Source organism: Lycium ferocissimum, chromosome 5, assembly GCF_029784015.1.
Source record: "Lycium ferocissimum isolate CSIRO_LF1 chromosome 5, AGI_CSIRO_Lferr_CH_V1, whole genome shotgun sequence".
Classification (NCBI taxonomy): Eukaryota; Viridiplantae; Streptophyta; class Magnoliopsida; order Solanales; family Solanaceae; genus Lycium; species Lycium ferocissimum.
In genome coordinates, this window is record NC_081346.1 from 74,500,515 (window position 1) to 74,527,862 (window position 27,348).

At 33.8% G+C, this 27,348-nt stretch overlaps 2 protein-coding genes across 4 annotated transcripts in view; one reads left to right on the top strand and one right to left on the bottom strand.

The window, feature by feature from the left end:
* Window positions 1-4,892, top strand: part of LOC132057441 (uncharacterized) — a 74,750-nt gene extending 69,858 nt beyond the window's left edge. For all 3 annotated transcript variants that reach the window (XM_059450043.1, XM_059450045.1, XM_059450044.1), the window contains exons 57-63: window positions 39-181; window positions 265-391; window positions 910-1,131; window positions 1,914-2,270; window positions 3,460-3,618; window positions 3,775-4,062; window positions 4,241-4,892. In XM_059450043.1, the coding sequence (XP_059306026.1) occupies window positions 39-181; window positions 265-391; window positions 910-1,131; window positions 1,914-2,270; window positions 3,460-3,618; window positions 3,775-4,062; window positions 4,241-4,366 (1,422 nt within the window). In that variant the 3' untranslated portion in view covers window positions 4,367-4,892. The remainder of the gene's footprint in view (window positions 1-38; window positions 182-264; window positions 392-909; window positions 1,132-1,913; window positions 2,271-3,459; window positions 3,619-3,774; window positions 4,063-4,240) is intronic.
* Window positions 4,893-6,116: 1,224 nt separating this feature from the next.
* LOC132057443 (serine/threonine-protein kinase D6PKL2-like) lies at window positions 6,117-12,100 on the bottom strand. Its single transcript, XM_059450046.1, has 3 exons — window positions 11,957-12,100; window positions 7,432-9,675; window positions 6,117-7,098 (listed from the first exon to the last, which is right to left on the bottom strand). The coding sequence occupies exons 2-3, from the start codon at window positions 9,498-9,500 to the stop codon at window positions 6,255-6,257; spliced, it is 2,913 nt and encodes a 970-aa protein (XP_059306029.1). The 5' UTR covers window positions 9,501-9,675; window positions 11,957-12,100; the 3' UTR covers window positions 6,117-6,254.
* Window positions 12,101-27,348: the final 15,248 nt, after the last annotated feature.

Below are 27,348 nucleotides of genomic sequence, written 5' to 3' on the forward strand. Positions count from 1 at the left end.
CATAGTGTTGCTAATATCATGGGGCAAATTTCTTTCAGGGACCTGAAAATTCTGCCTTTTTAATTAAGATTCATGAACCAATAATTTGGCGACTTCATGGGATGATTCAGCAAACCAATCTTAGTCGATTGTACAATACAGAAACTACTTCAGTGTCTGTCGATCCCATAATACAGATTGGGTAAAACTTCAGTTCATTATGCTGCTATTTAGTTTGTGAGGTGTCCTAAGCTTTTATTATAGAAGGCCTTTTCTTATTGACAGTGTTCTCAACATATCCGAAGTTCGCCTGAAGGTTTCTATGATCATGTCCCCAACACAACGGCCAGTGGGCGTTCTTGGGTTTTGGGCTAGTCTGATGACTGCACTTGGAAACACTGAAAATATGACTGTAAGCATTTTCTGGTGCTTCAACTCAAAAGATTTGAATTTTTTGGTTGCTGTGTTTTAGGGGTTATAATTCTGGGGTTCAGTTAGGAGTCCTAGATATACAATCAGGAATCTTAATGTTCTTATTGAGCTAGCTAAAAAACTACTTGTAAAGATAGACCTATATAACTTATCAAAAAAAAAAAAATACTGAAAGCTATAGACATCTCTAAGTCCTAGGACCTTTGAATCTTTTATTAGAAAAACCTGCACCCTTTTCATATGTGTATTCTGTCATTAAGAAAAAATTTGTGCTCATGTATTTACTTTGCTCAAATGAATCACTTGATAACAATTTATTCTTGGTCACCAACCATTTCAACATTCAGCTAGCTTGGTAATCATTTTGTTCCTCAATAGTAGGACCATTATGTATGATTGTTTTCTTAACATAGAGGTCATATCGTTTCGTGGCGACTGTTTTGTAATCATAACTGTTTAAGTTGGATTTTTTGGTGTGATTTTTCTATATTATATCAGGTGCGGATAAACCAAAGATTTCTGGAAAATATATGCATGAGGCATAGTGTTATGATTGGTAGTGCTATTGCGAACATCAAGAAGGATCTTCTTAGCCAGCCTCTCCAACTACTGTCTGGCCTTGATATATTAGGCAATGCCAGTAGCGCACTTGGACACATGAGTAAAGGTGTTGCTGCATTGTCAATGGATAAGAAATTTATTCAAAGTCGACAGAAACAGGTTCATCAATGCGTAACTTTTCTCTGAACTCTCTGCTATTTTCTTTGTGGGTTTTGCAAAAAAATGCATGGAACATTATCTCTCAAACGGCAATATAGTACCAAAGACATTCTAGCTTTTGGAAAATTTGTTTAAAAAAAGGAATGTGTAGGAATAAGAAAATGCTGCAATTGAACTCTGATCAATGAGGTGATGCATGACAACTTAACATGGCATTTAGCAGGGCTCTTTTATATGACTTTCTTTACAAAAATTAATCTTTTTGCTGTCCAGTTACTGAATAACAATTATTATTTGATCATGGATTTACAGGTCATATAAATCTGCTAATATTTAGAAAACATAAAAGTTCGTTTTTACCATATCTTTAATGTGCATGCTGAACCGTCGGTAAGCAGGAATGTGTAGGAACAAGAAAAAGCTGCAATTGAATTTAATCAATGGTGCACCACAACTTAACATGTTATTTAGCAGGGCTCTTTCTATATGGTTTTCCTATGTCAAACTTCCTTAATCTTTTCACTCCAGTTACTGAAGAGCAACTAATGTGATTCGATCATTGATTTACAAGTCATGTGAAATTGCAGAAATTTATAAAATCTAAGTCTTCGATTTTACCTTTTCAGTAGTGTGCACGTTTTCCTCTCTATTGACATTGTAACACTACCAGGAAATGTCAATTTCCTCCTGAGTGTTATGTTACTACATTATACTTCCATTTATGTTGCGGAAATTTAAATTCTGTTTGGTTCTCATTCTATCTGGTCATTCTTTTGTTTCAGGAAAGCAAAGGTGTGGAGGACTTTGGTGATGTTATTAGAGAAGGTGGAGGAGCATTTGCAAAGGGTCTCTTCCGAGGTGTCACTGGAATTTTAACGAAACCTTTGGAAGGTGCCAAAGCTTCAGGAGTTGAAGGTTTCGTACAGGGTGTGGGAAAAGGGTTAATTGGTGCTGCTGCTCAGCCTGTTAGTGGTGTTTTGGATCTTTTGTCAAAAACAACTGAAGGTGCCAATGCTATGAGAATGAAAATAGCATCTGCTATTGCTTCTGAAGATCAACTCCTTCGAAGGAGGCTGCCTCGAGTGATAAGTGGTGATAATCTTGTTCGACCCTATGATGAGTTTAAATCACAAGGACAGGTAGAGAACTTGGCTGTCACTTTGCTGGAGTGTCTCTTGCTTTCCTCTTCTTTCCTACTTTGTGGAATTCCAATATGCTTGAACATGAGATTTAATAAGGAAAAACAGCAAAATACTACACATTAATTAGGACAACCTACTATGGACCCTTGCTTCCTTTCTTTCCTACTATTTGACATACCAATATACTTGATCATAAGATCGAATAGGGAAAAGTACCAAATATTCAAGGCACAGAAAGAGGAATAGTACCAGTGGTGTAAGTCTTAACTGAGTTAGTGGGAATTATAAGCTCCCTGCACTTGGAAATAATGGTAGATGATAGGTCCTTCCCATGGTCAAAACATTGTCGAGCAGAGAAAGTATGGCATGTTAGATGTGCACAGTAAGATAAATGAGAGAATTGAGCATGAATCTTCTTGTTAGTCAAGATTGCTCTTAACTAGTTGAATGTAGAACAATCTGAAGCTTCGTGTTGTATCAATTTTGCCACAGAAAAAAATAACAATAATCTAATACATGTTGCTGAGATTTCTTCATAGCCACAGTAGAAGATTCAAATAACAGAAGTCAACATCATTTCTCAACAGAGAACAAGTAATAGAAGAATCTCTAGATGTTCGATAGGAACCATGCTAGTAGCCGTAAATTTATCAAAATGTTTTCCCAGTGATATACACATTTTATTTCATCTCTTTAACCCCTATTTCTAGTGCAAACAAGAAATGCATCACTAATAGCAGTATAGTTATCTAAGTATTTTCGAAGCTAATATATTATGGACACATTTTATTTCTCTTTCTTTAAGCCTTATTTCTAGTGCAAACCAGAAATGCATAATTGTGTTAATAGCTGGGTGCAAGTGCAAATATTTTCAATTGGAGATGCATCTGATCGGCTGATTAATTGTCTGAGCTATTAGTTTCTGGTAGTTCTTCAGTTACTCTGACAAAGTGTTAACTTACAGTATAGGTCAGACAGCTCTATATGTAAAAATGCAGATAGAACTGTTGGTTGCTACCAGATCTGAACTTTCGTCTATATGGACTACAAGAATGAAGTCTTTCTAGCGCTTCTTGTCGATGTTTCCTTGTTCCTCGTGTCTGCTTGTTACTTTTTATGGCCTTATTTGTGGGTTAAGATTTACAGTCAAGTATAAACTAATAGTTATTCTTTTGCTTCGGTGAAGGCAATCTTGCAACTTGCAGAATCTGGATCATTTTTTGGTCAGGTTGACCTTTTCAGAGTACGTGCAAAGTTTGCCTTGACGGATGCCTATGAAGACCATTTCATGCTGCCCAAAGGAAGAATTATTCTTGTTACTCACCGGAGGGTTATTCTGTTGCAAGTAAGTGAATAAGTCAATTCACTTGAATAATAGAAAGGGGATAAAAACTCTTTTGCCATCCCAGCATCTGAACCTTTATATATAAACCCTAGTTCTGCACAATTTTGTGTACTTGTCCTCATAAACTGAAAATAGTTTCTACCTTTTTGTTGCCAGCAACCTTCCAATCTTATTGCACAGAAGAAGTTCAATCCGGCTAGAGATCCATGTTCAGTTTTATGGGATGTCCCCTTGGATGACCTGGCGACAATGGAATTGACTCATGGAAAGAAAGATCTTCCAAATGGTCTCCCTTCACGGCTTATAATGTATATGCAAAGTCGATCTCTGGAGGCAAAGGACCAAGTTCGTGTCGTAAAGTGTCATCGTGAATCTAATCAAGCATTTGAAGTTTATTCTTCTATCGAGCAAGCAAGGAGTGTTTATGGACCAAGTCAGTCAAAGGTATATGCTTTATGATTTGTGTAAGAAAGTAAGTGCACATTGTGATCAAGGACTAAAGGCACAGCTGCAAATAAGCTACTGTAGTACTTTGGAAGATGCACAACAATGTGATTATTGCTGCTATTATTTGTCTATTTATGTATATATGTCTGTGTAACTCGTTTCTCCTGATGTTCAGGCATTGGTTAAAACAAAAGCGATTAGACCATATTCTCCTTTTGCTGATGCGGCTAGCGGTGAAGGAATTTACACCTGGTCTCCTCAACAGATACCTGCTTCGACTTTTGGAACCAGTGAGCAGTGAAGGAATACACAATGATGGTAGCAAAAATGAAGGATGTTATCACCAACTAATATCATTTCAAGAAAGCTATCATTTTCCATGGCTAAAATAGCAGAATCCTCGCAAGGTACAAGCGGCAATAATCAGGACTAGTCATCATTGTCAAAGTGTAGAAATGCATGTATATATGATATATATCTATGTGTCAGCCTATCAGTAGGTGTGCTAGAAGTTTTAGGAGCAGATAGTACCCCGGAAACATGTACAGCTTTTCTCTTCCCTTTTAAACCTATACTTATACTATAAGTAGGTAGTGGCCTGAAATCTCATAAGCCGAAGAAAACCCCATGCGACTAAGCTTCACCATCTCCATTTCTTAGTAATTGTATGCCTCCATTAATCCGAATATTTCCTTAGATATACGTAGTCTATGTATCAAGTCAGAACTGAAATGCTCAGTAAGGGAAATTATTGTAGCAATTCCCTTCTTGTTGACTTATTTCTCAGCAGTTGTAAGTGAATTTCATTTCAAGTGGATTGTTTGTTATTTTGCTGTCCCTTACAACTGTATTATTTTATACCAGTTACTACTCTTCTCGAATAGTTTAGGCTAGAGAAATGCACTGCCATCTAATAATACATTGAATGCTATGTGGGATACCTACTTTTGAAAGTAATATCTTTAAATAGTTTTATCCGCATATTGGCAATCCATGCAAGTATAAACATAAAACTGCAGCAAACACAGCATTATTTATGCGAATTTATACATAAGACTAGCTAAACGCTGTTATTCGACTAAATTGGTGATTGAGGATCGTTCATTGGGAGCAAATTTGGGGTGATTTGAATTATATTGCAGATTCAAAGAACACCTTTTCTAGCAACATAGAAAAATCATGTAATTTTGATGGGATTTGTGAACAATTTAACTAGATAGGTAGAATGCTTATAGCACAAAATTATGTGAATCTAGCAGGATTTCGTGCAGAAGCACAAAGTTATTGACAATCGGGTGAGATTTGTGAAAAGCTTAACAAAATAGGCAGAATGAATATAGCACAAACTCTGTGCCAATCCGGCTAGATTATAGCACAAATCATGTCAATCTTGCGAAATCGTAAACATTTTAATAATATATGTAGAATGAACAAACACAGTATTGTTCTATTTCTAATAGTTTAGGAACATATTTGCTCCACTTGACTAAACGTAAGCGCATTTATGTGTCAAAAAGCAAACATAAGGCAGAGTTGTTCTATTTTCAATAGTTCAAGGGCAATTTGGCCCTTTTCCGTTAATAAAATCATCACCTACATCATAATAAAACATTTGCTTCAAGTTGCAAAACGTCATTCTGGCATACTTGTCTTGGTCGCAATCGTTATTCAATTTGACAAAATTAACAAAGCATAAAATTAAGTTGCAATAAAATAATAAGCAAAAGCAGTAAAAAAGAGGAAAAAATAAAGTTAGAAGCATAGATCTTCTCAATCCTCGTAACAATAATTTTTTTCATAATTATGATGTTTGGACCAGTTTGTGCACACCTTGCCTAATTCCACGAGTATCTACTGCCTCCCACCAGTCCAGATACTTAGTAAATCTGTTTACCAAGCTAGGACATATGGGAAAAAGTCGCCTAATATTTTTGCCTCCACTTAAATTTGAACTTAAAACCTCACAGATAAACAATATGTCCTCCAAAATGTATCAGCTAAATAAATCAAAGTGTCATGGGAAAATCAAGTAGTAACTGCAGTAGTTGGCATGCTATGTAACTTTCATTCTTGTGATGTAGAAGAAAATTCCCATATTCTCAGCATTTTATATGACATATAATTACAAGGGGTGGATGCAGAGGATACATCCTAACCATATAAGTGGTACAGAGAGCTTTACTAGAAGTCTAGAACAGCTCAAACTCTAAATGCCCTTTGGAACTATACTCTAAAAACATTTTGTTCTTCTCCTGATAAGCTACTTCTGGAAATCCAATGTCACAAAGTTCAGGTACTTCTGGTGGAATGGCACAACGTATCAACGCCCAGTTCAGGCCGTCGAAGAAGGGATGTCGTTTAATCTCAGCAGCTCCGGTTTCCGTTCCCAATCGACTCTCAGGCTCCTTCACGAGAAGCCCTCTTATTAGATCCCTCGCCTGAAAACTAACAAGCGGGCTATCGGGAAATCTAAGGTTCTGCATGACCACATTAGCTAAAGTTTCTTCATTTCCGGCACCTTTAAACGGTGTCTTCCCATATAAAAGCTCGTAAAGAAAAACACCTAAGGTCCACCAATCAACAGCACTCCCGTGGCCCTCGCCTTTAATAATCTCAGGAGCCAAATATTCATGTGTACCGACAAACGAATTGGACCGCGCTTCTGTTGGCTCTACAACAAGCTGAGGCAATGATCTTTTAAAAGATGCAGCTTCCGCTTTTACCCTTCTTGCTCGTGCATTGGCAGGTAAAATTCGAGGGCTAAAGCAAGAAACTTGACATGAGGGTCCCGCACAAAAAGGATCAATGCAGTTGGATCCTGCGCATGGACCAGAGATCCGTGGGGCTTCTACTCCCAGTGAAGATGATTTTAGAAGACTGGCGTTAACTGAACATCTGAGTGAAAGGTCAAAATCAGTAAGCATGATGTGACCATCTTCCCGGACTAGTAGGTTTTCTGGTTTCAAATCCCGGTATACGACTCCAAGCATATGTAGATACTCCAGAGCAAGGAGGACTTCAGCAACATAAAACCTGCAATTACCATGAGTTAGAAGGTACTCACTACTGATCACTAAGGGGTCGTTTGGATGCTGGTTAGGAAGTGAATTATCATGTATTAAAACTAGCATAACTAATATCATACTGTTTAAAATAGACCACATAGTTTTCCTTTCATTCTTAAGACTTCGTGCCTAGTCAAACACCTTCATATAAATTGGGACGAAGAAGAGTATACATATTACAACCCCGAGTTACAAATCAAAAGAGAGCAAAGACACATGTTATGTTTATGGTGAAGTAAACCTTTTTCCTACCAAAGCTTCATTGTAGTAGTTTTAACTTTTAAATTGGAGCATATCATACCGTGCTGCTGCTTCAGGAAAATTTCTGCCTGGTTGCTTCTGCCTGAGGACATGCAAATCACCACCTGGACAAAACTCCATAACTAAGCATGATAAATTATCTGATGTAAACTGCGCATAGAGGGTCGGTAGAAAAGGGTGATCTAGCATTCTCAAAATCTCCCTTTCCGTTTGTGCCCTCGGAAGCTTCTTCCTTCTCGCCAAAAATTCGTTATCCATAACTTTTATTGCAAATAAGCAGTTAGTTTCCAGCAGCTCAGCGAGATACACTGTGCCAATGTCTCCACAACCGAGCTTCTTCAATAAATTGAAATGACTTAACCCTAAGAATCCGTGACGTTTCCTCACCTGATTGATAGCCTCCCACCTTCCATCTTTGGACATGTGGGGCCTATTGCCGGTACTGGACCCACTTAAATTGCTCTCGTCACTGATAGTTGTGCTACAACTGTAATCACCAATACTACTCTTTGAGCTCTGAGAAAAGTCCCCTTGCTCTCTAGATTTTGATGCCTTGTTGACTTTCAAGACTGGGCCATTATTGCCGAAGCCTGGTTTAGTAGCATGATATTTATTGCTAGTTTCACTTGCTCCAGTGGCTGTACATCCAGAACCTTGAATTGCAGGTTCCTTACCAGACTCATTTCCCACATTCTTGAGAGCACATTGACATTTTTGACAGACAAGTTGGTTAGGTGATTCCATTGGACCATTTGCTTCATAGGTGAGATTGAAAGTGCCGGATGTTACCGTTGCTTCCGGTTTTGCTTTCTTCTTGACAAGGGTCTTGTTCTTGACTGCTGGCTTTGATTTGCTCTCCTTGTTGTTTCTCGTGGCACTGGATGAAGAGACATTTTGCAACACGGCTTTTCTTCTCAGCTTAGGAGCTTTTTTGTTCGCTGTTCTAAATGATGTAACCACACTTCTATCGGGATTATGCTTATCATTACCAGAGGTAAATGAAGATGAGGATGCAGCTGAAGTTGGGACTTCTTCCTTATTTGACACAGTTCCTGGTGATTTAATCTCGTGATGCTTCGACAAAGACGAATTCTCCTTTTTCTGGCGAGGGGAGTTAGAACTCAAAATAATTGGTGCTTCAACCAGTCTAGGAGAAGACAGTACACATTGGTCTGGTAATCGAGTCATCTTCTGCGAAGTGCTTGACGTGCTTTCTGCTGGCACCATCCTCTCTTTTCGCCGCACAGTTGACTCAGCAGACATAATAACTAGTTTATCGACAAGTCTAGGTGAAGATAAAGTGTTTTGGTTTGGTAACCTCACCTTGGCTTGTGTAAGCTGTTGAGAAACTTTTTTACCGGAGTTTGGGACATTTTCTTCGGGAAAAATTCTCTCGTTTTGCTTGGCAATGGACTCTGTACTCTTAATAGTCTGTTTATTAACATATTTAGGAGAACAAAGGGTACTTTGACCTGGTGACTGAAGAGAGTTAGACGAGCTTTCTGCTGGCACTATTCTGTTATTTTGGCGCATTGAGATGGATGGCTTAACAACAAGTCGTGGAGAAGAATGGGGACTATGGTTTGCTGATTTAACATACAGTTCTTGGCGGTAATGCGGCACTTTGTTGAATATTCCTGAAGTGCTTACATCTTGTACTAGTCTTTCACTTGTATCTGCAAACCGGTAAGAGCTTGTAATCCTTCCAGGGTCTAAAACGCTAGGAGAACCCGGTGGCTTGGATAACCGCTTCATTGTAGCCATTTCTGCCGCCTGCGAAATGCATAAACCCCGTAAGGCCTGCTTTAGAGAAACTGGCTCGGAAAACCCGATTCCTGGAGAATGAGATCCACTGCCCCTCATCGGCCTTTTCGAGGCATCTCTTCTCACGTGATCCGACAAATCAAGACTCTTTGATGATCTTAGATTGATGGATTCAAAAAGATGATTGATATCATCCTCTAAAAACTTATTAGGTCCTTTTCTAACCAAAGGAGGCTTCTGTTTTCTGCCCGGTTCTCGTACTTGACGAGACCTTTCAGAACGTTGAAACAAATCCAGCTCATCTTTCGCCTCTATAATTTCACAGCTACCCGAATATGAACCCATCACTTAGAACTGGTCACACAAATCACCAAGCACTCAGCAACCAGAAGGTAAAAGGATTAATTTTGGAAGTCCAAACAAAAGCAACCAAATTTCTATTATGTCACATGTAATCCAAATTTCTAATTTCAATCCCTCCATGTGCTCAACTCAATCATGCTGCTATCTACCATTCAACCTGTTATGATAATTGAATTCTATTATGAAACAAGTTAAGTACCAGCTAGTATATTCCTTAAAAATCAGAATCATCGCCATATAAAATGCTTAGAATAAATGCACAAAAGAGGTAGTATAAAACATGATGATAAGAAGATGGATGACTATCAAGCATTTCATTTAACAGAAAAGACGGTTGTTGAAGAGCTTGGATATAACTTCTAGGGAATAACTGTAAAGAACCCCAATAGCTAAGATCTCAATAACCATTGGCCTAAATTTGACGCCAAGATTCCACATAGAATCATAGTAAACTTCAAGTGATTTAGATTTCTCAAAGAACTCTTAGGCGGTCTGAATAACCTACTTTTGATCAAGATCCAAAGTGTCCTTAGAAGCCTAACAAAGCTATGAAAATACATCAATGCTCAATAGCATAGATCCATTTCAATTGAAGTACACCAAAAAAGTTCAGAATAAGATAAAGATTTCAACTTTTCAAGAAAAAATAGGTTCAACATGGGATTTACTATTCAACTTCCACCATTTCTGCAAGAGAAAATTGAAACAAAAACAACTTTCAAACCTACAAATCCAAACCACCCACTTTAGCTAACCCCCCCCCCCCCCCCCAAATCCTTGAGAAAAAAAAAAAAAAAAAAAAAGAAGGAAAATGCTAGAAAAATGAAGAATAACAACAAGAAAGCCAATGAAAGTCCAAAAGAACTAAATGCAAAAACTTTGGGAAGGACGGATTACTGCCCATAAGGAGGGAAAAAAGGGAAAAACTTGCACGCTTCAGTACAAATCCAAAAGCACATAAAGTCGCACAATAACAAAATAACGCAAGAAAATAAAGGTAGTAGCCTAGAAATCAATGCAAAGAGGTTCAACTCAAAAGACCCACTACGATTAAGCAACAGGGTATCCAAAACTATGAACAAAAAGTTCAAAGCTCAACAAAACTAGCAAATCAAGAAAACATGTAGCTTAGAAATCAATGCAAATTAGAAGGTTAGCTCAAAAGACCCACTAAGATTAAGCAAAAGGGTATCCAAAACTACTAACAAAAAGTTCAAAGCTCAACAAAACTAGCAAATCAAGAAAACATGTAGCTTAGAAATCAATGCAAATTACAAGGCTACCTCAAAAGACCCACTAAGATTAAGGAAAAGGGTGTCCAAAACTACTAACAACAAGTTCAAAGCTCAACAAAACTAGCAAATCAAGAAAATCTGGAGTTTAGAAATCAATGCAAAGAAGGTTAAACTCAAAAGACCCACTAAGATTAAGCAAAAGGGTGTCCAAAACTACTAACAAAAAGTTCATAGCTCAACAAAACTAGCAAATCAAGAAAATATGTAATTTAGAAATCAATGCAAAAAAAAATCATTACACAAAAGACCCACTAACATTTTTCTGATGACGTGGGAACCCACAGCCGCTACCCTTCGGGTGCGCACAGGGTAAACCCAGCTCCTGTGCAATAGCTCGCAAACCACACAGGAGAGATAACCCGCACTAGGCAAGCCCCGTGCGATGAGCTCGACCCAGAAGGCAAATCCCCTGTTGTTTTAGGCAGGGGGGTTTCGAACCTGAGACCTCCATTATGAAAGCCCCATGCTCAACCAACTGATCCACCCTTGCGGGTAGACCCACTAACATTAAGCAAAAGGGTGTCCAAAACTACTAACAAAAACTTAAAAGCTTTACAAAACTAGCAAATCAAGGAAATATGTAGCTTAGAAATCAATGCAAATTAGAAGGTTAGCTCAAAAGACCTACTAAGATTAAGCAAAAGGGTATCCAAAAAGTTCAAAGCTTTACAAAACTAGCAAATTAAGAAATATTTAGCTTATTAACAATGCAAATTAGAAGGATAACTCAAAAGACCCATAAAGATTAAGCAAAAGGGTGTCCAAAACTACTAACAAAAAGTTCAAAGCTCAACAATACTAGCAAAAGGGTGTCCAAAACTACTAACAAAAAGTTGAAACCTCAACAAAACAAGCAAATCAAGAAAATATGTAGCTTACAAATCAATGCAAAAAAAAAATTATAACACAAAATACCCACTAACATTAAGCAAAAGGGGGTCCAAAACTACAAACAAAAAGCTCATAGCTCAAAAAAACTAGCAAATCAAGAAAATATGTAATTTAGAAATCAATGCAAAAAAAATCATTACACAAAAGACCAACTAACATTAAGCAAAAGGGTGTCCAAAACTACTAACAAAAACTTAAAAGCTCAACAAAACTAGCAAATCAAGAACATGTGAAATGTAAATAAGACATTACCTGCACAAAGCAACTGATAGTATGATACAATGAAAGATCTAAAGCTCAAAACTTTAATAAATTACAAAACAAAATGGTTTTAGATTCTCAAAGAGTGAAAAGAGAAAGAAGAAAGGGTATTGTATGTTATGCTATTTCGGTGGACAAAGATGTGAAGAAGAAAGAAGAAAGAAAGAAAGAAAGGGACACATTATTCTTTATTTTATTTTATTTTTCTAATTTCATTTTCAATACACTGAAACTTTTTCCTTCTTTCTGTGTTTATTTTTTCCTAACATTATGTGGTCCTTCTTCAGAACATGGGGTCCACTCCCTGGGGAGGTAGAAAATGGGTCCCACGTATATATTAGGATTCTTTTTTTTTTTTTTTTTTTTTTTTTTTTTGGTTAAATACAAACTTTGCCCATACTTTTAGTAAAGGGATAATAGCACTTTGGTTCTAAGGTTATTGTACAATTTTAATTTTGATCTTCGTGATATTTGATGAATAAAATTTAATCTTCAATGAGTTAAAATTTAAATATTTTATATATTATATACGGATTATTTTTGGAACTCATTTTACTGGTCAGCTTTGTGTCTTGCTACACTTAACTACTACGCTAAAACAATAAGAGTTGACTTATTAGGGGAGCCGAACCTAAAGTGGAATGGTATGACAACAGCGCCTGAGAATTGAATCATTGCTTTCTATGAGGCTCGAAGATTGGCGAGTTAAAGTTATTTGGATTTTATAGATACAATTCGTGATATTTGAACTAAGGATGTTATTTTTTTGATTTCTCACAAGTATTCGGTGCCCCATCGGAGTCAGACTATATCCCGATTCGCGCCGGGTAGGGTCCCATTTGGGAGAAAGCGCTTCCTACCAAGAATTTAATGAGGATGTTATTTTAACAATACTCTAGTGATACGTAGTGTAAAAGACTTGACTACTAGTACAAATTCAACGTAACAATGGATAATTAAGTAGTGGAGTGGTTGATAATTATGATAAATTTGTGAATATTCACAAGCAAATGGATCAAAAGTACGCATTTCAGCTAATTAAGTGCAAAATGTATTAAATTAAATATCATAAGGATCAAAATTACATTTACCAGTAATTGAGGGATCAAGATGCCATTAGTCGTTCATCAAATATTTCAATTAGATGATTAATTTAATAACTTTTGTTTACCTAGAGGATCAGTGTATAATAAGCTATTTGATTAAAGTAAAATTAAAATGTTGTTAGCAACCTTATTTGGTAGGTCACTAAGGGATAAAGCACGTAGTCACAACGTGCTTCATCTCTAACATTTTGCTTTGAAAATAATAAATAAATCTTACTTTCTTAGGATGCTCTAGTCCTTCAATTATTTAATACTTGAATTTCATTTTTAAATCTCTGTGCTCCAAGTTTGTTATTATTAGAGATCCCGTGTTTTAATAATATGATATTTTCCGTCTCAATTTATGTAGCATACTCTTTTTAAAAAATTGTGAAGAAAATCATATTTCTTATTTTAAAATAATATAATTTTTTTTTATTTTCCCTTAATAAGATATTATAATGATACAACTATTTGTAATTTCTTTTAGAACACTAATTTCAGTAGTCTATTATTATTTTTAAATACTGGATTCAAGTTTGTTATTATATCGCCAATAAATTGAAGTTTCCGAAGAGTTATGTAATTTCTCATCTTAGGCATATTCTGTAAAATTGTTTTACTGCCAAATACTCTTTGTATTTACTAAATTATATTGACTTTATTATTACTAATCAAAAAGTCAGATTATTATGTCAATACAACTTATTTCTTTTTTTAAGCAATTTTCAATTATTTAAATTTTATATGTTTAAGTTAAAATTAAAATTGAATAATAAAAAGATTGACTCTCATATTCTGAACGCACTCATTCTTTTTTGTATCGAAATGACTATAATTTTCATGTCCAATTAATTTCTCTTTCTTTCAAAAGGATTTTCTCAATCAATTTCTTATTCTAAATTTCATACTAGTTAATAATATTCTTATGAAATCTGTGATTCATAAATGTTTTCAAATAATTTTATAGTGCTGATATTTATATTTATATCTAATATATTTAGTATTTAGAAAAATATTTACAAGAGAGCATGCTGGTTAAATGTTAATCATTATTGCCTGAAGTTTCTATAATGTGTCATATTTTTCTTGCCATAATATTAACTTTGATTGCTAGTCACACTACTTTAGCAATATTCTTCTTTCACAAGTAACAATTAATTAATCTTCTGTTCAAAAAATTCATTCACTTTTGATGGGTAATCAGATACTTCCTCAAGTAACTGCAAATAAATGTATAATTGTCAATAACTTAGTACTTTACTCAAGAGGTTTAACAACAGCAGGCAAATGTTGGTCTCTTCAAACACTATAGATTGGAGAAAAATTGCCAAAATATATTTTTAAGAAAAAAAGAGAGAAAGAAAAAACAGCTCATAGCTATTAACAAGCTCAATTATGAAACATTTATGAGATCTTAATTTTAGCATTTAACTTCTTTTGGTTCAAACTGAATATTTATAGATGCTACTGTAATTTCAATCTTTTGAAGCTAAATAGCGGCGGATTCAGTAGCTAAAATTTATGGATTTTGTCAACCCCTCATTTGCCATTAACCTCTTAATCCACTTATGCTATTGCGTTCGCAACTTATATATATATATATATATATATATATATATATATATATATATATATAGAGAGAGAGAGAGAGAGAGAGAGAGAGAGAGAGTAGATTTCTTAACACATACGAATTTGAGCCAAAGTTAACACAATCTATATTTGTGGGGGAGGGGATGGATATAGAGTATTATTATGGGTACAAAGCTTATTTGACAAAATAACTAGACGTAATATCACCATGAGATATGGTGGGAGCTAGGAACATTCTTTTTCAAAAGTGATCTTAGGTTCGAGCTTTGGGATGGAAGAAATTCTGGTAAAGAGCGTTTCTCCTTTTAATGGATCTTACGTGACATAAGTATGGATTAATAGGGGCTCTTATGCATGTATCGCACACCGAGTGAAAAGCTAAAAAAAGATGAACTAATTATTAATTAAGAGGGTGTTCCCCTTTGATGGATCGTACACTGCGTGAATTCAGATTAATCAAACTCCAATGTGGGTACCTGGCATCAAACGAAAAAATAAAAAGAATTAATAAAGAATATTTTCCCTGTTAATGAGTTTTATGCAATGCGAATCCAGATTGATCGAGGCCCGAATGTAGATATTGACCACCAAATGAAAAGCTTAAAAAAACTAATTAGTACTATCGCAAAGGGATAAAGAAATTTCTAGTAGGGAGCGCTTTCCCTCTTAAATGAACTCTATTTGACACGGTTTCGGACACCAAATGGTTAAACCAATATACTAACTAATTAGTACTCACCTAGAAAGAAGAAAAAGTAAGTGTTTGTACTTATTGAACGAAAGAAGAGCGTGTTAATCAATTATCAATTACTCCATGCACCAAGAAGCTGAATAATTGTGGAGGCTTTTGATGAATGACATTATACTATATGATTTGATTTCTTAAAAAATATTTAGCTCCTCCAAAGTTGGTGCTTAGAGCAATTATATGTCCTCTCTTTTCTTCTACACTTTTCTCTCCCCTTAAACTTAGCGTATCATATCATAACAAGCACAACCTACTCATTGTACTTCATATTCTAGACACCAATATTTACTACAATAATTATTCAAAGAGTTTATGATTCTGAAATGTGTTGATTTAATGCTGCTCTATTATTTATTTTGAATTTTAGAGTATTTGATAATATATTCTTAAAATTACTTATTTTACTTGCCACTAGGAATTTTCAAACCAAAACTTAAAAAGTATATAAGATCTATTTGCGATCTCTTAAACATATATTGCCTTGTTTCTTTGTTTATAATAATTTGTTAATCTTTTTGTTTTTTTTTAACTATTTGGTATCCAAATTCAATTGCTCCACTAATTTAGTTTTGCTATGTTTAGGAGTTAGGGCCTACTTAACCAAGAAGTACTCTCTGCCAGAAATTTCTCATTTTTCAAGGCCAGAACCCAAAAATAGTGATCAAGAACTGAGAAATTTGTCCATTCCAGCATATTTCTAGGCATAGACGAAATAAGGCACGATCAATATTTCACTTTGTCGCGATAAATTTTTTAAGCACTATTACTATCCCGATACATGTGTTATAGATATAATTATTGCATTATAATTTCTACATTGCTAATCTCGATATTTCAATTCATGGCTTACTAGTCTTTATATTATAAATATCTCCATTTTACAACCCAAGAATTATTTTTGTTGATTTTTCACTTAGTGTTCAAACATGAGTTGAGCTTAAATGGAGAAGAAAAATTTAATATAGTCGATCTCAATTTGCTTGATAAGACATAGTTATTATTATGTGGTTTTTTACTTGGTGTTTGGTGTCAGTCCTTGGGGGACCGACTAATCGGAATTTGCATCGCACAAGACGCATTATGGCACTACCAATAAAATTGAAAGTGGCGACGGATAAATTCTGTAGTGAAACAGCAAAATTTGTCGCTAATATAATTTGAGCGACGGATTATCACAATTCTGTTAGCTAAGAGAAAATTAGCGACGAAATTTGTAGCTAATTCCATTTTTTCTTGTAGTGAGGGAGAAACGCTCTCTACAAATTCTTTTTATTTCATGACTAGAATTAGAGTCTTGAAATAAAATCACACAAATGTTTATGATTTATTTTAAATTACAAATTTTAAAAGTACTTATATTTTTTTCTTAAACTTCGTTTCTAATCAAATATCACTAGGGGAATTTTAAAAATTACTTAGATTTTTTGGCTTATAAGTTGGCTTAAACTTCGTGTTTGGGTAGGCCGAACAGTCATTTTGTGCTTAAAATAAGCTCAAATATCACTAGTGGAGACGACAGAAGTAGTAAAATTACTTACCCACCAACCAAAGTCAGCTCTTTGATTTGCCAGTCATAATATCATTAATTCAAAAGGACAAGATTCAGACAATAAATTCGGCAAATTTGTTACTACAATTGAAATTAGTATTTTTCCTTTTTGTATACATGAAAAAACTGTCGACGTTGGATCTGAAATAAACATTAATTATGCTTCATAAGACAAACCATGTTGTACAATTATTTCTCTACTTTTTTTGAAGCGTACAGAATACCTTTATGAGTCCTTTTTTAGTTAGATCTATTAGAAACATGTAGCTTTCTTTAATTAGTTTTCTTCAACTATCCACCTATAGAAATTCGCATTTATAAAATAAAATGACCCTTTTCCTTATACTCTTCCAATTTGACATCTCATTTAAAAGTTCCAGTAATTAAAGAGAGATTGCTTTATTAATTTACTTTATATACTATGTCTTTAGCACGTTCCTTCACACAAGAACCTTGTTCTTTTTCATACGTCAATCAAACATAAGAAAATTGATAATGAGTGACGTTAAGATTCGAACTCGAGATGGTTATACCCTCTATTATCATGTTGAAGCATACATACATATGATCATTTCAGCCAAAACTTAGATCATTAGTGATTGAACGCTTTCTCCTTTAATGGTCAATTTAGTGTGAATTTAAATTAATTAGGTTTCAAAATGAATACCGGATATATAATTGGTGATGTTTTTTTTTTTTTCAAAAAAGGGTGGAAACAATGTCAGAAGTAGCAGCTGAGGGATGAGGTGTATGTCAACATCAGTACATTTTTTTTTTTTTGGGGCTGGTTCTTCCTATTTTAGGCTTTTACATGAGAGAGCGAGGGGTAGATACCTCAAAAGCTCATTGAACTTTGAGAAATTATATAGTAAAATTATTAAACTTTGCTATATATTAATAAAATCACTCAACTTCGGCCTATTATCTCATCAAATCACTCAACTACATATGTCATCAAAAAAATTTGACATGACAATATTAATTAATTATTTTATGCCATATAGAAGTGGGCCCCACAATAAAATAAAATAAATTCATATATTTATACCCACACCCACTCACCAACCTTTCATCCAAAACTCATTTTTCCCTTATCTATACCTTCTTCTAACTGTTTCCTTAAAAATAGGTTGGATCAAAATAATTACTTAAATGTTTACTAGTTGTACAATTAAAGAAGTTAAAAAGTTTTCAACTCCAGGAAGAGAAAACAAATGTTCCAATGTTAAAGTATCAAACTTAATAACATTTTTCTAATAATACTGATTAAGGAAATTTGATACTTAATAACATTTTTCTAATAATACTGATTAAGGAAATTATAATCATCTCAGTTCTCAAATACTTGTACAATTCTTACAAAACAAAAGGATTCAATCTCTTCAATCGCACGTATTCAATCTCTTTCTCACTTTTTAAATTTTTAACTCCTTTTTTATGAGAACTAGGGGTGTCAAATTTGACCCAAAAGGTGATGGCCCGCCCAACCCGCTCAAAATTTTATGGGTTGGGCTCGAAGATAATTTTCTTTGGGCTAATTTTTTTAGCCCAACCCAACATCACCCATTTTAAAGTGATCTCCAACTTAGCCCATTTTTAAGATTTACTTAAATTTGGATTTATTGCTTGAGATTTACTTTTTTATTTTTTTTTATTTTTTATGTATACATTTTTCTTGTATCATGTATCTTATAAGTTTGTGGTATGTTTAAGATGAAGGGAAATATTTTTCACGAAAATATGTTTAATATGAAGATTTTTCACGAAAAATGTGTTTTTCTTGAAAATATTTACCACGGAAAATGTTTTCCTCAAAAATATTTTTCACAAAAAATCTGCGAAAATAATTTTCAAGAAAAATATTTTTTGCGAAAAATGTTTTTCTAGAAAATAGACCATTAAAAAAAAAACTGGGTCAAGTTGGGCGGGTCATGACCCAACCCATTTTTAGCCCATTTCAGCCCAACCCATTTCAGCCCAAGTAACTTTTGGGCCAATGTTAGCCCAACCCATTTATTACCTCGACATTTTAATTTGGTCAATTTCAGCCCAACCCGCCCATTTGACATCCCTAATGAGAACATTTGGGGATTCAAGAAACAAAGAGAAGAAAAGTGGAGAGAGAATAAGGGAAAGAGTTTAGATGAAACCCTTGTGGGTCGGGTGAGTGGAGAACGGTTCGCGCACTTAATTCTTTAAAGGGTGGTCTTTAAATTTTGCCCTCATAGTTGAAATCTTTAAATTTTGCCTGCCATAACCCATAGGTTCAGTTCGAACCCACACACAAAATAAATTTAAAAAAAAAAATCGCAAGGCGAGTTTAAAATTCGCTATGCCCCCCACCAAGCATACACTTGTGAAGGAATTACCAAAGTTATGCCGACCGGCATACTTATGCCTTATGGGCGTACTTGGCATAAGTATACGGTCCCAGATAACTTTGATAATTCCTTCACAAGTTTATGCCGGTTATTCATAAAAGTTTGCCCATTAAAGTATGCCCCCATAGCGACTTTTAGTTAAACATATATATATATATATATATATATATATATATATATATATATATATATATATATATATATATATATATATTTTTTTTAACTTTTCAAGGTAAACTTTTAGTAATGCCTTAACTAAAAGTGTGTCCCATAAAACATAACTAAAAGTATGCCCTATAAGACGTAAGTTTCCTTAAGGCATAACTAAAAGTTTGCCTTATAAGGCAAAGTTTAAATTTTGCTATGCCTTCTCCTCGACTTTGCCTTATATATGTTTAACTATAAGTCCATTTAGGGCCTTTTAATTATATTTAACTAAAAGTCCGCCGAGGGCGTACTTTGCCTTATATATATATATTTATTTTTACTTTTCAAGGTAAACTTTTAGTTATGCCTTAACTAAAAAGTATGCCCCAAAGACATAATTAAAAGTATGCCCATAAGGCGGAACTTTTCCTTAAGGCATAACATAAACTTTGCCTTATAAGGCAAAGTCTATGCCTTAAGGAAAAGTTCTTATTATGGGCATAATTTTGTTATGCCTTAACTAAAATTCTCGCCCCATAAGGCATAACTAAACTATGTCTTAGGAAAAATTCCTCGCCTTATGGGCGACTTTTAGTGCCTATCTTAAGATAACTTTAGCTTTTCCTTAAAGATTGTATGCGATCCGCATACACTCCCCCCTGCCTCGCGAAATAATTTTTTTATTTTATGCTTAAGCGGGTGTTCGAACCCAGAACTTCATGTATTCACCCACCTTTCCAAGCGAAGGGCACAACTTAAAGACCACAAAGATGAGGGGCAAAATTTAAAGACCACAAATTTGAGGGGCAAAATTTAAAGACCACCCCAAAAGAAGGGTAATCCGCACAAAAAAATGGTGAGTGGATGTGGGTTTAAAGATATGAATTTATTTTATTTTATTATGGGGCCCACGTCTACATGACATAAAATAGTTAATTAATATTGTCATGTCAGATTTTTTTGATGACATATGTAGTTGAGTGATTTTGTGAGATAACAGGTCAAAATTGAGTGATTTTATTGATATATAGCAAAGTTCAATAACTTTACTACTTAATTTCTCAAAGTTCAATGACCTTTTGAGATATTTACCCTATGAGAGAGTCACCTCTTGGTGTGTATCCCAAAAGGCTTAAAACCAAATAAGAATTGACTCGTGAGGTTTCAAACATAGTATTGCTTCTTTCATCTCAATTCATTTGATGTTTTCGTATATTAACAATAAACTTATAGAAACTACGTAGTTTTTAAAGGTTTGAAGAGTAAAATGACAAAACTAATTAATTCTTATGTTTAGGATAAGTGGAAAGCGGTACCTTTTAAATATATTTTTGAGCAGCTTCATTCCTTTAAGCTGGTAAAGGCGGACACTTTTAGCATCCGTCAAATATTTATGCTTGGTGTAAGGTTAAAGTGGTGCTTTAAATATATTTCTAAACAATTTTAATCCTGTAAGTCAACCTTGATTGTTAAATTTAGTAGGAACTATGAAAAAATGTACAGTAAAAACTTCTTGAACAATTATTCTGTTGCAAAAATTTAAAACCTAAATTTGCGATAGTTATTTTTATAAAAGCTAGAACAAACACCATCTAATGTTCTCTTTATGATTAGGTGAAAAGTGAACTTTCATTCATAAAAATGGAGCTTTTAACGTCAAAGGTTGATTAAGCTGAATTCAAACACACACACAAAAACTAAGATAAAAGATGTTCCTTTGATTTAGTGACTAAATTGCTCCATTTTTGTTCCTTTGATTTAGTGACTAAATTGCTCCATTTTTTTTTTATAAAAAAAAAAAAAGAAAGAAGGATTTTGGTGCTATTGTTTTTCAAATCATTTTAGGACCACTCTAAGAGTTCTTGACGAAAAGAAAATATATGCAAATCATAAAAAGAGGTTCAACAAAAGCAACCTGTGCTGCTAGAACATTAATTTATAGTAGAAAAAATACATAGTAGAAAAAATACATTGTATCTTCTTTACATTGTGGGACATGTATCCATGGAGGGGAGCCTACCAAATGGCTAATATGATCAACAACATCCAGCAATCATCAAAGAATTACAAAAAAGAAAAAGCAAATATAGAATTGCCCATGCTGAAAAATGAAAAAGTCCATGATATTAGTGGGAACTCAAGGAATTAAAGTTGTCTTTTCGTGTATACAAGAATTTTGAATGTGGATTGAGGGTATGGATGAATTAATCATCATACACATTGCCCAATTACCCAATAGATCTAGTTGTATTTTATTGCTAATTCATAATAAAGGGGAAGCCATGCATCAGGTTTAGTGATTTGGTGAAATCTAAAGATATAGTGATTAGTGAACCGCTTTTTTTCCCCCACGTCTTCTTCCACGAAAATTCAAACAAAACTGAACTTGAATGAAACTGAACAAGATAACTCCCCTCGGGAGAGAAATTTAACTATGCCCCAACGATAGGGTAAATTTGTAAATGCTTGAATTTCCTGTTCAACTTAGTAGCACAAGCTTTGCTATTCAAGTCGAAGATATAGACGAAAGAAAACGATATCGAATGATCGATTCAAATTAAGTGCATTAAGCTAGAAAAAAAAAATCAGTAATAGTATGCCAAGATCACCAAGGGTACCGTGAAATGGGTAAAATTTATTGGCTTTTAATTAGAGATATCGTATTTTGAGCCTTGAAAATGCAATAACCTCTTGATAGAGAGTGTTTTACTCCCTTGATAAGCCTATCCGACACGAATTTGAATGACTCTAGTGAGTTTGATATACCAGATGTCTAAAAGGACATATTCTACTTGTACATTCTTTGCCTTTTTCAATTCCTTTTAATGAAGAAAGAAAAAAAGATTCATGTCTCATGTAGCCCTATGACGAAGGAAATGGTGAGCATGTTGCCTACATGGTCATCAATTAGATATAGATACGTTAGAACTTAAAAGTAGTCATAGTTGGTGGCTTTCTTAAGAATGAAGAGGTATGTGGCCCTTTATATCAAGGTACCACGTTCAATAATTGAGGGATTGAGAGACTTCTCGATTTGAAATTAATTAGTTTTTCCTTCTTATAATAGGGGAGACGTAAAATATAAGAAAAATACTAAAATGCCTACTATTTAACAACGAAATCGAATGGAAATTTACTAATAGAAATCTTAAACTTTTATTCTTGAAATGAAAGGTTTAATTATTTATAGGAACTTTGTACTATGTTCTTTCTCCTTCTCCTATCCTTAGTTGCCCTTTTGTGTCATTGTGTGTTCTCTTTTTCCTTTATTTTCTAGGGGAAGATTTAGACAAAGGAATTCAAGCTAAAGTGAAGATTTTCAACTTTTCCCATTTTATTCGTTTTGCGTTTTGTGTGTAACATTACTGAGATTTTGATAAACTGTTTCAAGTTCACCAAAATAATATATTCTTTTAAAAATTTACGCGAAATAAAAGTATTAATATGAAGAATATTAGGCATTATTTTATTCAAAAAAATTAATTAACGGGCAAAAAGTTGATGGCTAACGGTGTTAAGATAATTCAGTTACTTGAGAACGTTTCAGTTTCCACCATGCAGGCAGCTAATGTGAGTAACGTTTTATGATTAATACTTTTTTTTTCCCCAATATTATTGATTATAAAGACATTAATTGATGATATGCGAATGGGTAAAGCAACTATCCTCCGACAAGATGATACCACTTTTGTCATGTGGTCCAAAAGGGGTTGTGAAAAGAATAGACGAGCATTCAAAGCATCTGTAATATTTGGTGTCAACAGTCAGAACCTACTTTTTGTTTTGGGTGGTGCACGGATATAAATAAAATGTTTCATGGTCCAAAAAAGTGACAGATCCTCAACTTTGCCCGTCACATTTCAACTAAAAGGCAAAAAATATAGAGGAGTAGAAGAGAGTCAAAAAAAATCCTTGATTTCACATACGATGTTAGAAACGTGGAATGGGTTTTCTCGAAATTGTTCATCCCGAAGTAGAATTGATAAAATTAGGGTATATTTTTCGCCTTTAATCAAACAAAGGAAATTACAATCGTATAAATTCAAGATGAGCATTCCCAAAAGATCATTTTTAATGCGGGGGTATTTGTTTGATACTACCCGACAATTGCTAGGGGGGCATGGGGGCATAGGGAACATTTTTTATTCTCAAAGTAGAATTTTTCATCACGGAAAAAGAGATAAAAGATGCTATGTTTAAATTAATACTTGCATTGGACATTTTCGATATGAACACATGCGGTAAAAAAAAAAATGCTAAAACAACTAAATACCACCTTGATCTAACAATTTTTGGCAGGCAAAGGAATTTCGACCCGTATCCTGTTGCAATATTACATTAGAGAACTGGGAAGAGCATTTGTTAAAAATAAGTTAAACAAAAGACTAATTAGTGACAAAAAGGAAGACTTAAATTAGATTAAAGACAAGCATAGAGTATGGTGCCAAACTCTTTCAAAACATCAGTCATGGTTTATACAAGTTTATAGTGATGGATGAACATCTAAGGTAAATGGACTATACAAAACCAGTAATAGAAGAAATTCTCATATTTTGGGACATGGAATATACGCGGTATTATTGTTGAACATTTATAATCATTAATTTTGCTTCTGATGCTTATTTAATGACCATTTGATTCCCTTTAATGTAAATCCTTGGAAACATTTTTTATAATTAAAAAAAAAAATCTTGGCTATACTTTTTCGGGGAAGGGTCCTTCCCCGTTATATTCCACTTCCTGGCCAAAAAAGTGGACCAAACTTGAATATCATGTTAATTCATATATAATTTCTCATAAATTAATATATCACGAGGATATTTTGTTAATTCTTTTGTACTAACTTTCTAGTTCTCTTCCTAGAGAAAATTCGAGCAGACTATGACCTGGCTTAATTTTAAAATGTTTAAAGAAAAAGGTAGGAAAGGGAATATTCGAAGAAAAAGTAGGCATCGGTGGGTAAATTAGTTTGGCTAAACTGGACCAAACTTTTGGGGTTGAAAAAATGGAATGAAATACGATAGCTGTTCTTGATCATACTCAATTGTCGAAAAGTAAGAAACTAAATAAAATATGCAGAATGGTTTAAGAGAGGGTTGATGTTTGTGTTGTGACGGCAAATACTATTTGATGGCTCCCCACAATCTCAAGATATACAAAAACTACTCCACCCTAATGCTTGTAGGACTCGACTTTGTTGACAAAGATAGGATGGTGTCAAATAACATATTTGCGATAAAGCAACGTGTGTATTATTAATATATTTGGAGGACCACATATTTATTCGGCGATGCGCGTGTCAAAAGTTTGGCGAGGCTTGAATTGAGATACGGAAACCGCAGTGAGGGCTAATATGATGCGCAATTTATACACAAAAACGTTGGTGCGGAATGAAAAAGGAAGTTAACTCGCCCAACTCATGGTGCAAATTTTATATTTCATTTTAGGAATTGGAAGATTTCATTTAATTATACTTAATACGAGCACAATAATGCAACAAATACGACTTATAACTATATAGAATAGAAATGTTCATAGATACAAACATAGGATATTTAGAGACTAAATAATTAGTAGATAAGAGACATGGTGTCTTGACAACCTTCATGGTAAAGTAGTTGATTTGCTCTTATTCTAGGAATTTTGTTGATGGTTGGTGGTAATAAAGATTTACAAAAAGTTAAACAAAAAAAAAGTCATAACTCGTTTACAACTTGAAAACGTAATCGATAGACAACACAAAATCCAGCACGAGCAATTTTAAGAATTCCAAATTGCAAACCCTTCGATTGATGTCACCTATAAAAACGTTATCGACAATATTGATTTAAAAAAAGGTACCGATAATAAAAAGCATAACCAAAAAAAAAATCGTTCAAGGCCTTACATGAAAACAACACTAGAAACTAAGAAGCATTGATTAATTCTCCTTTAATAGATGTTCTTATACATTTTAAAGTGCAAGATGGTTAAGACCCAAAAGAAATTAAAGATACGTCTTAAAGTTTAAATAATAACTACTTTTAATACTTATATATTATTTTTTCATAGTTCTGAAAATTAAGAAGAAATCATCTTTCATATTTGGTTAACGAAAAAAATGTTTTTCGAACATGACAATAGCTCTTTTTTCTTCAATTTACTGGTTTGGGGTAAATTTGTATAAGAAACCAAATGGTATAAGAATGGTGTCCACTGCAAACTTCAAAGTGAATATATATAGTTTTAAAATAACATTCAAATCACCTACTAAAATAAAGAACTCAAATGCTCATTGAAACCAAATTAATTATACATAACAAAAGTTGTGATGGAGTGATATATAATCGTTATCAGAGGTCTTTAACACCTTAACCATGAGTATTGAGTCGTTAAATTTTCAATAAAATATTTCAAATTTAATCAAATCTCTGTGCAAATATCAGACAAGAATGATTATTTCATGCAGGAAATTAAACTTAAAAAAATCATGAGATATAAACTGTCAAGTGTCAAGCGAATAAAAGTTATTAATATGAGGAATATTTTATTTTATTCAGTGTTGAGAACCAGCTTACCTGATGAGAACAATCTTCAGTTTCCACCATGCAGGTAGCTAGACGGTTCAAGTTTCATAAAGTACTCTGTTATCTTTTTTAGTCTCCTCCCCAATATTATATTATAACATTTAAAAGTAGAAAGGGTAAAAAAAAGTCTATCTTTGACAAGATGATATTGTTTTGACATGACCCAAAAGAGGGTTGTGAAAAGAATGACGACATTGCAAAGCATAGCAACAAATGATTGTGACCAGTCAGAACCTACTTTTTGTTTTTGGCAAATATAAAAAAGACATATACATGCCAAACGAAGTGACAGATCCATCTAACTTTGCCCCACTATATCAACTAAAATACAAAATATATAGAATAGAAGAGAGTCAAAATAACCCCTTGGTTTCACTTCTTATGTTACCGTGGAATGGGTTTTTATTTTTGTAGAATTGAATAGGGTTGATAGAGGAAAACGTTAATTACTCCATAAAATGGATTCATTTTTAAGAAAATGCTTTTATTAAATAAATCCATTGATAGGGAACATTTTATTCTCAAAGTAGAATTTTTCATCACGAATGTAAATTAATACTTGCATTGGACATTAGATATGAAACAAAAAAAAAAATTGAATAAGAACGTGCCGCATCTAACAATTTTTGGGAGGCAAAAAGGAATGGACATATTAGCAAATATTACATTAGAGAACTGGGAAGAGCATTACTAATAAAATAAGTTAAACAAAAGACTAATTAGTGACAAAAATTAAATTAGATTAAAGACACTTCTTAGAGTTTACCAAACTCTTTCAAAACATCAGTCATTCTATACAAGTCTATAGTGTGGATGAACATCTAAGACGACTATACAAAGCCAGTAATAAAAGAAATTATATTTTGGGACTGACGCGGTATTATTGTTGAACATTTATAATCATTAATTTTGTTTCTGATGCTTATTTAATGACTATTTGATTCCCTTTTTATTTTTTTATAATTAAAAAAAAATCTTACTATAATTTTAATTTAATATTATATTCCACTTCCTGGCCAATTCAAACCAATTCGAATATCATGTTATTCATATATAATTTCTAAGTATAAATTAATATTCACGAGGATATTTTGTTTCCTTTTGTACTAACTTTCTAGTTCTCTTCCTAGAGAAAATTAGCAGTTGACCTGGCTTAATTCTTAAAAGTTTAAAGAAAAAGGTAGGAAAGGGAATATTAGAAGAAAAAGTAGAGAAGGTAGTTCCTAAACTTGGACCAAACTTTTGGGGTTGAAAAAAGAATAAAGCGATAGCTGTGGTCTTGATGTATCAATTGTCGAAAAGTAGTATAACTAT

Coding starts and splice junctions, on each gene's coding strand:
- LOC132057443 (XM_059450046.1), bottom strand. CDS start 9,500: ATGGGTTCATATTCGGGTAGCTGTGAAATTATAGAGGCGAAAGATGAG. Junction 7,099..7,431: donor TTTCCTGAAGCAGCAGCACG/GTATGATATGCT, acceptor TGGTAATTGCAG/GTTTTATGTTGCTGAAGTCC.